Source organism: Budorcas taxicolor, chromosome 13 (genome assembly GCF_023091745.1).
Source record: "Budorcas taxicolor isolate Tak-1 chromosome 13, Takin1.1, whole genome shotgun sequence".
Taxonomy (NCBI): Eukaryota; Metazoa; Chordata; class Mammalia; order Artiodactyla; family Bovidae; genus Budorcas; species Budorcas taxicolor.
In genome coordinates this window covers 17,124,819-17,137,313 of record NC_068922.1, presented here as the reverse complement: position 1 = coordinate 17,137,313, position 12,495 = coordinate 17,124,819, and the positions used below count along the sequence as shown (strand labels likewise).

At 47.0% G+C, this 12,495-nt stretch overlaps 1 protein-coding gene across 1 annotated transcript in view; it reads left to right on the top strand.

Moving 5' to 3' along the window:
* CCDC3 (coiled-coil domain containing 3) overlaps positions 1-11,566 on the top strand; it is an 87,827-nt gene extending 76,261 nt beyond the window's left edge. Inside the window, exon 3 of the mRNA XM_052651260.1 lies at positions 11,199-11,566. Coding sequence (XP_052507220.1) covers positions 11,199-11,474 — 276 coding nt within the window. The 3' untranslated portion in view covers positions 11,475-11,566. The remainder of the gene's footprint in view (positions 1-11,198) is intronic.
* The last annotated feature ends 929 nt before the right edge of the window (positions 11,567-12,495 follow it).

The window sequence follows — 12,495 nt, the reverse complement described above, 5'->3', positions numbered from 1 at the left end:
TGGTCCCATCACTTCATGGGAAATAGATGGGGAAACAGTAGAAACAGTGTCAGACTTTATTTTTGGGGGCTCCAAAATCACTGCAGATGGTGACTGCAGCCATGAAATTAAAAGATGCTTACTCCTTGGAAGGAAAGTTAAGGCCAACCTAGATAGCATATTCAAAAGCAGAGACATTACTTTGCCAACAAAGGTCCATCTAGTCAAGGCTATGGTTTTTCCAGTGGTCATGTATGGACTGTGAAGAAAGCTGATCACTGAAGAATTGATGCTTTTGAACTGTGGTGTTGGAGAAGACTCTTGAGAGTCCCTTGGACTGCAAGGAGATCCAACCAGTCCATTCTAAAGATCAGTCCTGAGTGTTCTTTGGAAAGAATGATGCTAAAGCTGAAACTCCAGTACTTTGGCCACCTCATGCGAAGAGTTGACTCATTGGAAAAGACTCTGATGCTGGGAGGGATTGGGGGCAGGAGGAGAAGGGGACGATAGAGGATGAGATGGCTGGATGGCATCACTGACTCGATGGACGTGAGTCTGAGTGAACTGCAGGAGTTGGTGATGGACAGGGAGGCCTGGCGTGCTGCGATTCATGGGGTCCCAAAGAGTTGGACACAACTGAGCAACTGAACTGAACAAGAAGAAGGGAACATATAACTTTTATAGGTTAAATCCAGAATGAAACATAAACGTTCATGGCTTTATTCCCTGAATAGGAACAAGACAGTGTTGAATCAAGGGTTTATTTAGGAAAAAACAATGGGCAGGAAGACGGATCAGAAAAGCATATACTTTGAAGCAATTTTTAAAGTTAGATAATAATGGTCAGTAGTTTTTGATCTATTCAAAATATGTTTAGAGCTGTATGGGTTCATAGTATGTTTTAAGATCCGTATAGAATCCTTCTGGATTTTAAAAGTTTGGCCAAGAAATTTTTGAAAAGGAAGATCATATCTTGTAATATACTTTTAATACAAAAGCCCCATGAGATTGGTGTACTACCCCATAGCTGAACAGGACAAAGTTAGTCCAATCAGACCTTAGTGTCTAAGTCAGAATCCTGAGGAAGGAGGTACTACAATCTATGGGAAAGGGAGGAGTAGTTTTTAAAAAATATTTATTAGGCTGCACTGGGTCTTAGTTGTGGCATGCAGGATCCTTAGCTGCAGCATGTGGTATCTAGTTCCCTGACCAGGGATCGAACCTGGGCCCCCCTGCACAGGGAGCGTGGAGTCTTAGCTACTGAACCACCATGGAAGTCCTCAGGGAAGGGTATTTAATAAAATGTGGGAGGATCATTAATTTGCTATTTGAAAAAAAAAATGTATTTATGTACTCACATCATACCATATACCCAAATAGATTCTAGGTAAATTTTAAAAGGAATATGAAAAAGTAAACCTTTAATCAGTATAATCCTTTTGGAAAACAACTTAGCAACACAGAGCAAAATTCTTAGAAATGTGCTGTGCTTCCAGTCTAATTACCTAATAATTCCACTTTCAAGTGTCAACCCTAAAGAAATAATCCCAATAAAGAAAAATGTGGTGTTTTATTTTCTTGAACATTATTTACAATAGCACAATGTATAAAAACAGCCTGTGTGCCCAACCAAAGGAAGGTGTCTAAATAAATTAAAGAGTAATCTTACAATGAAATAGGTTCAGCCATCAGAATAATGGAACTCTCAGACTGTAAGGCTTTTATGAAACGAAAGCTTGAGAAAGCCAAATTTAAAATTGAAAATATAGGGTAATTTATAACTGGGTTAAAAAAAATCACACCAGTAAAAGAAGTCACTTTTAGCAGTGACTTTTTTTTTTCTTCTGTTTTTATTAGTTTCCAATTTTTAAAATACTTAGCATGTAATAGTTTTGTAATTGGTTATTTCAGTCAACACTCTTTTGTGCACTTACTGTATGCCAGGCACTGTATTAGGCACTAGGGGGTAATAGTTAAAAGTGAGAGACAGAGCCCCTGTTTCATAGTTGGTGGAAGAAAGAGCTTAACCATTATTTAGCCAACTGCTCATGCTACTAGGGATACGAACAGGGTGCCAATAGTCATTAGGAGAGGTTACTTACAGGGTGGCAAGGAAAGACATCTGAGAAGGTGCCACAGGAACCAGAAGGATGAGAAGTAACCTGCTATCCAGTCATGGAACAGCATTTCAGGAAGATGGAACAGCAAATTGTTAAAGAAGTGGCTAGGAATAACTTTGGCTCTTTGTATAATGGGACAATAATTAAGGCATATTTAAATTTTTCTCCTCACAGCTAATATTTCTTTTTCATTTGTTATAGAGTCTGGCCATAACCATGCAGAGTGGGTAGGATTCTATAATGCCTTTCACATGTAAAATGTGCCCTGGCCATGTTATTGAAACTTTCGAGTTTGCAAGGATTTGCGCCACATACCAAGCTAGAAGGATGGCCCTTGAAAGCTGGCAGAGACACATCACTGTGCTTGAGTATCTGTTTGTCATCTATGGTTGAAGGATTTTCCAGTAATATTTTTACCTCTTAAAATACTGATGGTGGGACATGAGGTTAGGGACTGGGCCTGTATGAGATTATAATGGCCAGCATCTAGTGGATGCTTCCCACATGCCTCCATGCAGTCTCACCATTATCTGAGTCTCCACTTTCTGAAAGCAGAAACAGCCACGCAGCCTGAGCCAGATTTGAAGCTGACTCTCACTGAATCCCATCCCCAGCTCTGCCCCTTTAAGGACAGCCGGCTCCCAGGTTCAGTAGCAGAAAAGCCTGTATCTGGGTTTGATAAATTCTCCGGAGCAAACAGACCCTGGGCTGAGTCAGGCCCTGGATGTGGCATGTGGACAAGTCATCAGTCTCTGGGAAGTAAACAGGGGTGCGCTCACAGCTTATAAATCTCTGTCACATTCCCCAGTTGGGCTGGGCGGGTGGCGGGAACCCTTTGGGTTTTTTAGCCAGTACTGATGATGCCAGGAAAACACACCAGGCATCGGGAGGAAAAGTAGAGCCTGGTCCTTAACTGCCCTTTCCTTCTAGAAGAAGGGCTGGACACTGAATGCTCAAAACCTGTGTGTGTGAAAGGCCCCAGGAAGGTGAGCCTCAATCTAAGATGGGTCAGGACGATGGTGCCTTTGGAGGGAGAGCAGGACAGAGCAGGCAGCTTGCTGGGGCTAGTTTCTGCTCTCAGTTTTCCCCCTCCCTGGTGGATCCTGGTGGTCCATGGTCCAGCCTTCCCACTCTCAGCAGCCTCACCCAGACGTCCTGAGATCAGAGGGGCTGCCTTTGGGTCATCTACAACCAAGTTCAGAGGTCCACAGGGCAAGTGGAAGCTTCAACTTGGCGTGCTGTTTCCTTGGGCAACAGCAGTGACCCAAGGCCTGGAGCTTAAGGAGCTAATCAGTGGCTGTGGCAGGAATGAACTTGGCCCCCATCCCCAGTAGCAGCACGTCTGTCAACTGCTGGGTTCTAGGGGAGGTGCCTACACCAGCAGGCCTTGTCCTTCTTCCTCTCTCACAGCCCGAGATGCCGGGGAGGCGGAGCACGTACATCAGAAGGCCAGCGGCCGGATCTTTAAATAAACCTTGAGATCCCAGTGACCAGGAACAGCACCCATGCCCCCAAAGAGAATCCCTGCTTTGGCAAGTCAACCGTGGGTCTGTTTTCCTCACACTGTTTTCATGGGAGAGAACCCCAGCCGTGGCCAATGAGAGCCTGAAATGCCCACAGAGGCTTTGACCAAACATTCAGAGGCACGGGACCTGGGAAGATGTCTTTGAGGCTGTGACCGAGGTTGAGGGAGGACCATGACTCACTACAGTCACTGACTCATCGGTGGCAGAACTGGGACTAGATGGTGGTGCCCCTGTTTCTACCGTGATGCCAATGTCTGGAGTGAGTTTCTGGAACCTAAACGATCGCATTCGTCTTCCTGCTTTCCCTGGATCTTTTCTTCCTTGCACCATGGAAGGTGCTCAGAACTGAAGGAGAGCTGCTAGCTGCCTTCTCACCCTAGGATCTGTGATTTCAGCTTTACCTCCCTTGATAGGTCCAGAAAAGCCTCATGGGTTGGAATCAGTGTTCCGTGACCTCGTGCTTCCCAGTCATCCCTCCATCACAGTGGAAAATGATCTTTGTGGAACTTCCTTGGAGAGATACAGATTCCCCCACAAGAAGCTGAGAACCTAGACTGGAATGCCGCGGAACCAGACAAGTTCAGTTCCCATCGGTGAGGTCCATGTGCATGTAATTGAGTGGGTAGTATTTCCTGGCTCACAGCTGAGTGGACTAGCTAGGGGGTCTGGCCTCCTCCAGGCCTAAAGAGATGGGAAACCCTCACCCTTGAAATTGGTTGTTGTTGCCTGTGGGAGGGTTCTGCCACAGCCAAGAGAGACAGGGTGTAGTTATAGCGGTTGAGTTAATACGAGACCAGTGAGTACGGTTAATAGGTTAATGTGTATCACATCAAAGAGGGACACATAATATGCAGAATTTCTGAAATCTATGTGACCAAAAAAAAAAAAAACCTCCATTTGTCCCCATGTGAGCATCTCATGAGCATTGTGTGGACTTCACTTTGGCAGTGCTTTCTAAGTGCATTAATTGGGAGATCTGACTTTATTTCTCTGTAACTGAACTGGTAAACTTCCCTCTCTGTGGTGGCAGGGAATGGACCCAAAGCAGTGCCATCTTTCCTAGTTTTAACTGTGGTCAATTCAGGAGCTGAGCACTGGCCTTTTAAGACTCTGTCCACTTCTTCCACCATTTCTGGAGTCTTTCTGAAATGTGCGCCATCTCCCGAATTTACCTGGGTTCCTATAACCTAGCATCTACCCTTTGAAATTCAGTCTTTTCTCATCTCCATCATGTCCTGCAACTCTTGTGGGTTTGGTCTGGGATGTCCAAGACAACCTAGTCAGCTGGGCCTGGGTGGGAATCAGAAAAGAAAATGCATGAACTTCAGGGACCCTTAAAGCCAGTTCCTGATCTTACTGCAACAGGGAGTCAGATGGACTTGGGATAGGACTTCACAAGGGCCACATGGAACCCAGTACCCACTTTCCAAAGGTCGTTCCTGCTTCTCTGTTCGTTGTCCACTTTTAAATCACTAAACTTGATTCTATTTCAACCTGCATCCCTTCATTCATTAAGGGCTGTACTCCATGCCAGGTGCTAGATACAAAAATGAAAAGATGGAGCCCTTGCACTTGAGTGGCTTTGACTGTCCAGCAGAGAGTCAGACTCACAGTGTGATGAACTTGACAATGGAATTGGGGAAAGATGACATGGCGCTTTCTGGAGAAATCAGGGAAGGCTTCACAGAGGAGGTGACCCTGAACCCTTGGAGAATAAGAACTGTCTCAGGGTTTGTGGGGTAGTTAGTGGAGGTTTCCTAAGCAGGAGTGCAGAGGCATAGATAACTTGAGGGATAATTGAAGGAGCCCCGTGTGGAGGAGTAGATCAATCAAGAAAGTTCGGGATGAGTAACAGTCCTAAAGATTCATATGCTGTGGTTACTGTATGTCAGGTGCTATGTCAAACGCTTTATATCTATTATCTGATTTTACTTTTAAAATATTTGGCTTCGCCAGGTCTTAGTTGTGGATTTGGGATCTAGTTCCCTGACCAGGGATCAAACCGGGCCCCCCAACCCCTGCACTGGGCGCATAGAGTCTTAGCCACTGGGCCACCAAGGAAGTTCCTATTAACCTTTCACCTTCAAAGATGTCACTGTTCCTGTTGTATGAATGAGGAGGGGGAGGTGCTGAGGCAGCTGCATTGACGACGCTGAGGCTCCACAGTCAGATGGGGCAGCCAGGATGCCGTCCCAGTGCTGCTTGGTTCTGAAGCCCGGGATGCCGGATCCTGCGGCGTGTCTGGGGCGGGGGAGCCCCGGAGCCAGTGCTGCCCGTGGGAAGAGCACCCCCCTCCAGCTCTGCCCCCGCCTCTGCTCGCCGTCCTCCACGCAGCTGTCTGGGCGTGTGCTCTGCCTTCTCCTGGGCTCCTGGCACAGGGGGACTACGGCATTTGACTTGGGGTGGAGCAGAGGACCGGGCGCCAAGTCAGAGTCATGGGAACCTCGGGTTGCTTCTCCAGAGTGTCCGCAGTAGAACTGCCCTGTGGTCACTCCGGCTTGGGAGTTTTCTCAGTAGCGCTGGGTATCATCCAAATTACTACTGTCGAGTCCTTTAGGAAGCTGTTTTGCTTTGACTTGGCTCCGCGGCTCCCCTCCTTGCCCCACTCTAAGAGGTTTAAAAACAATGGTAGAATGGAGAGAGAGGGCCTGAGAGAACTGGAGGGAACTCGGGTTGAAGCCTGGTGGGCTCGCCATCAACACCCCCAGGAGTTCCCTGCTTCACCCGGAAAAAGGAGGCATCTTGGCCTCTGGCCTTGACTGGGTCAGAAGACACGAGGCAGTGTAAGCTTTGCGGAACTGACAAATCGTGTGACCAGTGACCCACTTCAGAGCGCCTCTCACCCTGAGAGTGGATGCTCCTGGGCAGTGCGTGGTAGGTTCCAGAAAGCTCATCTTTCGTGTCCCTGGGGAATCACTTTAGAAACAGTGTGTTAACCATTTTGGAGAGAGCTGTTTTGTGAACGTCCATCTGGAGGTGTGAAACCGGCAGCAGTCTGTTGAGAGAATCCCTGAGAACTTGAGCTGGCTGCCCAAAGTAGTGCTCGCACTTTGGTGTTTGAAAGTGGTGTGAAAAGGATGGGGGGGTGGGCAGTGAGGGTCTTGGCGGACTCTGGGACCCAATGCAATTTTCATCCTTTGCACTCCTCCATACTCCTTGTCTGTTTTCCCTCCAAATGCATCCAGTTGTCAACTGTTACCTTTGCATCTTGGTTTGCCTTGAGCTCCTCTCAAGATGAGGGTTCCAGAATTTTCTCCTATAAGGGCCAGGTACAATTTTAGGCTTTTTGGATTACACAGTCTGTGTTGTAACTCCTCATCTCTGCCACTGTAGCAGGAAAGGAACCACAGACTGGGTGTAAACAAAAGACTATGGCAGTGTGTCCCAATAAAACTTTATTCACAAAAATGGGTGGTGGGCCACATTGGGTCCATGAGCCATAGTCTGTTGACCTCTGTTCTTGTTTTTAATTTCCTTTTCCCCTCTGTTTTGAATCTTAAGAATGGAAGTGAAGTATGAAAAAGGCAAGTTGCTGATCAGTGTTACCACTTTGGGACTTGCCTCATTTTTAACATTTCAGAAAGTACACTTTGTCTTTATAGGTTAGGTTATTTAAATTGAAAACAGCTGCGAAGGCAAGACTCCTCTCAGTGAGCCTTTGTGTGTCTACTGCCATGAAACAGTAATTTTTAATGTACTGTCTTTTTGTTTATTAGATACAGAGCTTAGTGGCAGAATAATTCAGGAAGAACTTTGCAACATACAGTACCAGGCATGGTGTAATAAATGCTTCTTGCTGAAATGAATAAGCATGTATCTAGAGGTGATTCTCTATTGCATATGGATTCTGTACATATGCATGTAGGCAGTAACATAGGTACAGTTCCTCAATAGGAAGGTCTCAGAGTCCTCCTATATCTTCCTGCTCCAACTCGGACCCTACCCATGTCAAAGGGAGGCCATGTGATCAAGAGTGACACACTGACCGAGGAGCTCTAGTCATTCTATTCATCCCCACACACTTCTAGCTGTTTCTGTGCTACATCTTGGTTCCTCCAGGCCATTGTCAGGGTGGTCTTTAGTGCAGGGAATGACAGGGAAGCCTGGTGTGCTCCTGTCCTTGGGGTCACAGAGAGCTGGACACAACTGAGCGACTAAACAACAAGAAGAATGGGGAAGAGCTGGCCCCTGGGTCTGAGGGATGCCTGTGAAGGGTGTTGTCTCAGGGGAACACTAACATTCTGCCAAGAGCCTGTGTTTTTAATTAATTTATATTGGAGTAGAGTCGCCTTACAATGTTGTTTTAGTTTCTGCTGTACAGCAAGTGGATCAGGTACATATGTATACATATATCCACTTTCTTTTGGAGTTGCTTCCCATTTAGGTCAGAGCAGAGTCCCTGTGGTATACAGTTGGTGCTCATTAGTTATCTAGTTTATATACAGTATTAATAGTGTATATATGTTGATCCCAATCTCCCAAAGCACCTCTGCTTTTCCTGCTTGGTGTGTATACATTGGTTCCCTATTTCTGTTTTGCAAAGAGGAGAATCTATACCATCTTTATAGATTTCACATATATGTGTTAATATGACATTTCTCATGTGTGTGCAGGAAAGAGAGGAGGGAGACAAGGAAGTCTCAGCGAGACCTGAGTGTAACTTGGGAACTTTGTGCACTATTCTTTACATTTATTTTTTTTATTGGAGGGATAACTGCTTTACAAATGTGGATCACCATAGTTATACAATGTTTCCCCGCCTGTCTAGGTCATCACAGGTCACCAGGCACTTATAATGTGTCCACAAGTCAGTTTGTCTGTTCTGTTTGTATTCCTGCCCTACAAATAGGTTCATCTGTACCTTTTTCTAAATCCCACATATATGCATTAATATGATTTTTTATGGCTGACTAATATTCCATTATAAAGTTGTAACACATCTTTATCTGTTAAAATAATGGCCCTTTTCCCCTCTTACTCTGGGGACCACAGCTGAATCAGGTAGTTCCTGAGAGCCCAGGCAGAATAGTTACATAGAAGAGAGAGATGTAAGTGTCTGTCTGTCCTTTCTTCTCTTTAAAATCCCACTATATAACCCAAGTTGGAGTCTCAGGCAGTGTGGGTTGTGTTTCAAGGCTGAAGAGCTCCACTGTGCTCACAAGGCTGGCAGGAATAGTTGGACAGACAAAACTACATCACAAAGATACCAATCACGAAACAGACACAAGGAAGAAGTCTTCAGGGTAAAGGGGATGGATGTGCAGGGGTGAGAACCCAGGGAGGAGAGGTCAAGAGAGGAGGGAGAGAAAAGACTAAAACGAAGGACATTGCTGCTTCAACCAACATGCATGCTTCCAGAAAGGGCCAGTGGAGGAGGGAGCAAGCACCCTGTCCACGGCCCACCGAGGTGGTCAAGCCCTGGAACCAGCCACTTGGAGGTTGTCTGTGGGCCCCCAACCTGCAGGTGGGAGTCTCACCCATGCATCCACCCATGTATAGAAATCTGCCACTCCAGCCTGTTCCCCGTGGGATTTTTCTTGGTGAGAATGTTGGAAGGACTGAATTTCCATCTACTACACAAGATGAGGTCTGAACCTCTCATAAATCTCTGGTCAGGGAGAGCCCACTGGACCAGGGTCTGCATGGCGTGAGGAGAGCCTCTCCTGCCACTGCTGGCCAGAGCGGGCCGGTCTCACAGACTGTGAGGGGTGATGCTGGACCTGCTCTCTCAGAGGAGAGGACAGAGAGAGAAGTAGAGAGAGTCCAGGGGAGGGAGAGGGAAGCATTGCCTGAATAAGGGTCCTGAGGCCCCAGGCAGGCAGATTTACCAAACGTGGTGACGCTAAAACAGGGGTTGCAGGTGGCCTCTTTGCTTCCCCATAGGTGACGGGTTCAACAGGCCCAGGGGTGCCCAGAAGCTCTCCCCAGAAGGGGACACTGAGTGCACAACGTGTGTTAACAACCAGGGTTCTTGGCCTCCTCAATCAATAGAAACTGATCAGAGGCCTGGCAAGAAGTTGGGAGGGAGAACAGACAGCGTCCCTTGCTTCCCTGCTCATGGTGGTTGTGATTTGTATTTTCCTCATGATTAGTGATGTCCAGCACCTTCCACATACCAGTTGGCCACCTGTATGTCTTCTTTGGAGAAACATCTGTTGAGGTCCTTTGCGCGAGAGGGTCTGGTGAAACTCACGGACCATTGCAGTGTCCATAGCCGGGACTGGTGTCTTTTTTAATGCTTCAAGATTAACAAAATGTATTAACATTTTCACTTATACAAATTGCATATGCAGGGACATATTGTTGTGTCCATATTCTGTGGACACAACAGGAGACGGGCAAGCAATCAGAAGGAGGTGTGCAGAGATGCATGGGTGGGCAAGATTCCTCCTGGGTCCCCTGGTGGATCATAGTTCTAAAGTCACTTTTGTTCACGGATAGATGCCAATTTTTTTGTTGGGGCAGGGGAGAGGGATGTGTTATGTGGCCACGATGCTAATATCATTCTTCAGCCTTCTTATAACAGTGTTGTTGTTTTCTCTGTGTGTTTATATACAATTACTATATTATTTTATTTGATATTTATCACATAATTATTATTCTAGATATATAATATGTATTTTTGCACATGTGGGAGTGTTTCTATCAGATGAAGCCTCAGAATGACTAGATCAAGGCTATATGCAGTTTTCATTTTGATACAGCCAGATTGTCCTTTATAGAAGTTTACTCTCCACCTGCAGTATATGAGAATGCCTATTTCCCCAAATATGGACTCTGACTTTACCAAAGGGTAAAATCAAAATTTCATTTTGTTGAAAGAAATCAATCCATTGTGGATCTACTTTGCATTTACCTTTAAGAGTAGGGTTAAGCTTTTCCTATGTTAAAGAGAGAATCGTATATTACCGTTCCTGTAGACCATCCATATTCTCTGTGCATTTTTCTGTTTCAGGTTTTGTTCTTTTGGGTCACTAGGGCTGTCCTTTTTGCTAGAGTGACAAAATTTAGAATTTTTTTTCCGTGTAAGAAACCAAAGGGACTTAGGTAAGAAGCAACTCAATTTTTCAAAAGAGGCGCTCACTTGCAGTCCGTCCCATAGCAACTAGAAAGATTTCCAGAATGAGGGTATTTGCACCTTGGTGCCAGCAAAGCTCTTTGGTGGAAATATGCTGAAGGCCCTCTGTGGAACAAGTTTCGCTAGGTAATCCGCAAGCTTTGGCTTTCCTGAAAACTGTTCTAGACAGATTTGAACTGTACAGGTGAAAGAGCACAAGGTGAAGACTGACTACAAATGGATAAGCACCTAAGACAAACCATGGAGCATCTTTTTATAGCAAAATTATCTAGGTACCCAACACAAAAAGCAACAGCGGGGCTCTGCAGTGTGGTCCACAGAGGGGAAGCAAAAAGGTGGTACGAGGGCTGGCCTTGTTTCGGGGTCAGGCCATTGGTGACAGGAGGCCTGTGCCTTGGGGCTGGCAACCCCAGGAAGCTTACCTGGGGAGGTTTCTGAAACTTACCTGCCTCTCTCCCCCTTTCTGCCCCACAACACCTCGCGTTTCCTCCCCAGCTCATGTGTTCCTCGGTGCAGAAGGCCCTGTTTGAGGAGGAGGACCACGTCAAGAAGCTGCAGCAGAAGGTCGCTACCCTGGAGAAGCGGAACAAGCAGCTGCGGGAGCGGGTGAAGAAGGTCAAGCGGTCCCTGCGGCAGGCGCGGAAGAACGGCCGCCACCTGGAGCTGCTGAACCGCAAGCTGAGCGAGAAGCTGGCGGCAGCGGCGGGCGTGCTCCCGCACATCAACGCGCTGGGCCGCGAGCCCGCGGGTGCCCCCTACCTGCGGGGCTAGCGGGCATGGAGCGCCGGCCTCCCCTGGTCCCAGGCGGGGCCCCTTCCGGGGAGTGGAAAGGGAGGCGGGACTGGTACACGCACATAGCTCAAGAACCCTCTTAGATGACGTTTTTACTCTGCATTTGGTAGTGGCTACTGGGTTTACAGGGCAAGTCTCCTGTCTCCTTGGCTGCCCGATTCCTGCCCTCCCATGTGCCTGGGGCCTGACCCTGGCATTGAGGAGCAGCTGGGAAATGCACTTACTAGGGAAAGAACATTTCAGAATCTCTCTGGGGGCACAAGGACTCAAGGGGTTCGGCCTCCATTTTCAAGGAAAGGCAGTGTGGTCCCAGTTCTGAGTGGCAGGACCACCCTGAGCTTGGAGGAGGGTTAAGAAGCAAGTGGTGGCACCTTCTGGTGTCATTAAGACTTAATGAGCTCATCACAGGTCAGGGAATGGAACTGGTAATTGAGCAGGGTGAATAATACTTGCTGTCCAACAGCAGCTGCCCAGCGTCCCAGGGGACTCCCGTGGGCCACTTAAACCTAAAGGGGAACTGCCTTTATGGGCCTGTCGTGTTTCATCACAGCACATTTCTAAGTTGGAAGAGCCTGAACTTCCACAGCTAAATTCGAACTTTTACTGTTTGCTCGGTGCTTGGTTCCAACTTCTCCGACTTCGAGGTGAGCTGACCCAACATGCTGTGAACTTCTGTTGTGCAAAGACATTTCTTTACCTACTGGGGCCTGGGGATCTTGCCTTGTTGCCGTCTGCGCTCTATTCATGAAAGGGCTTATTGCAGACCTCCCGATCTTGGCTTCTTTACACAAATGCTTTCCCCCGACCTGGACTGTCCAGACACACCCCCGCAGTAGCGCTTGTGTGTTGGCCCACTTCTCACTGCGGTAGATTCTATGTACGATCACTTCACCTTCTTTGGGAAGAAACCTTTAGAGAGAGGTATTGCGAATACCTTTCACTTACTATTTGCAGTGCTAACACTTGAGCCCTTGACTTACCCACATGTGATCAGATCCCA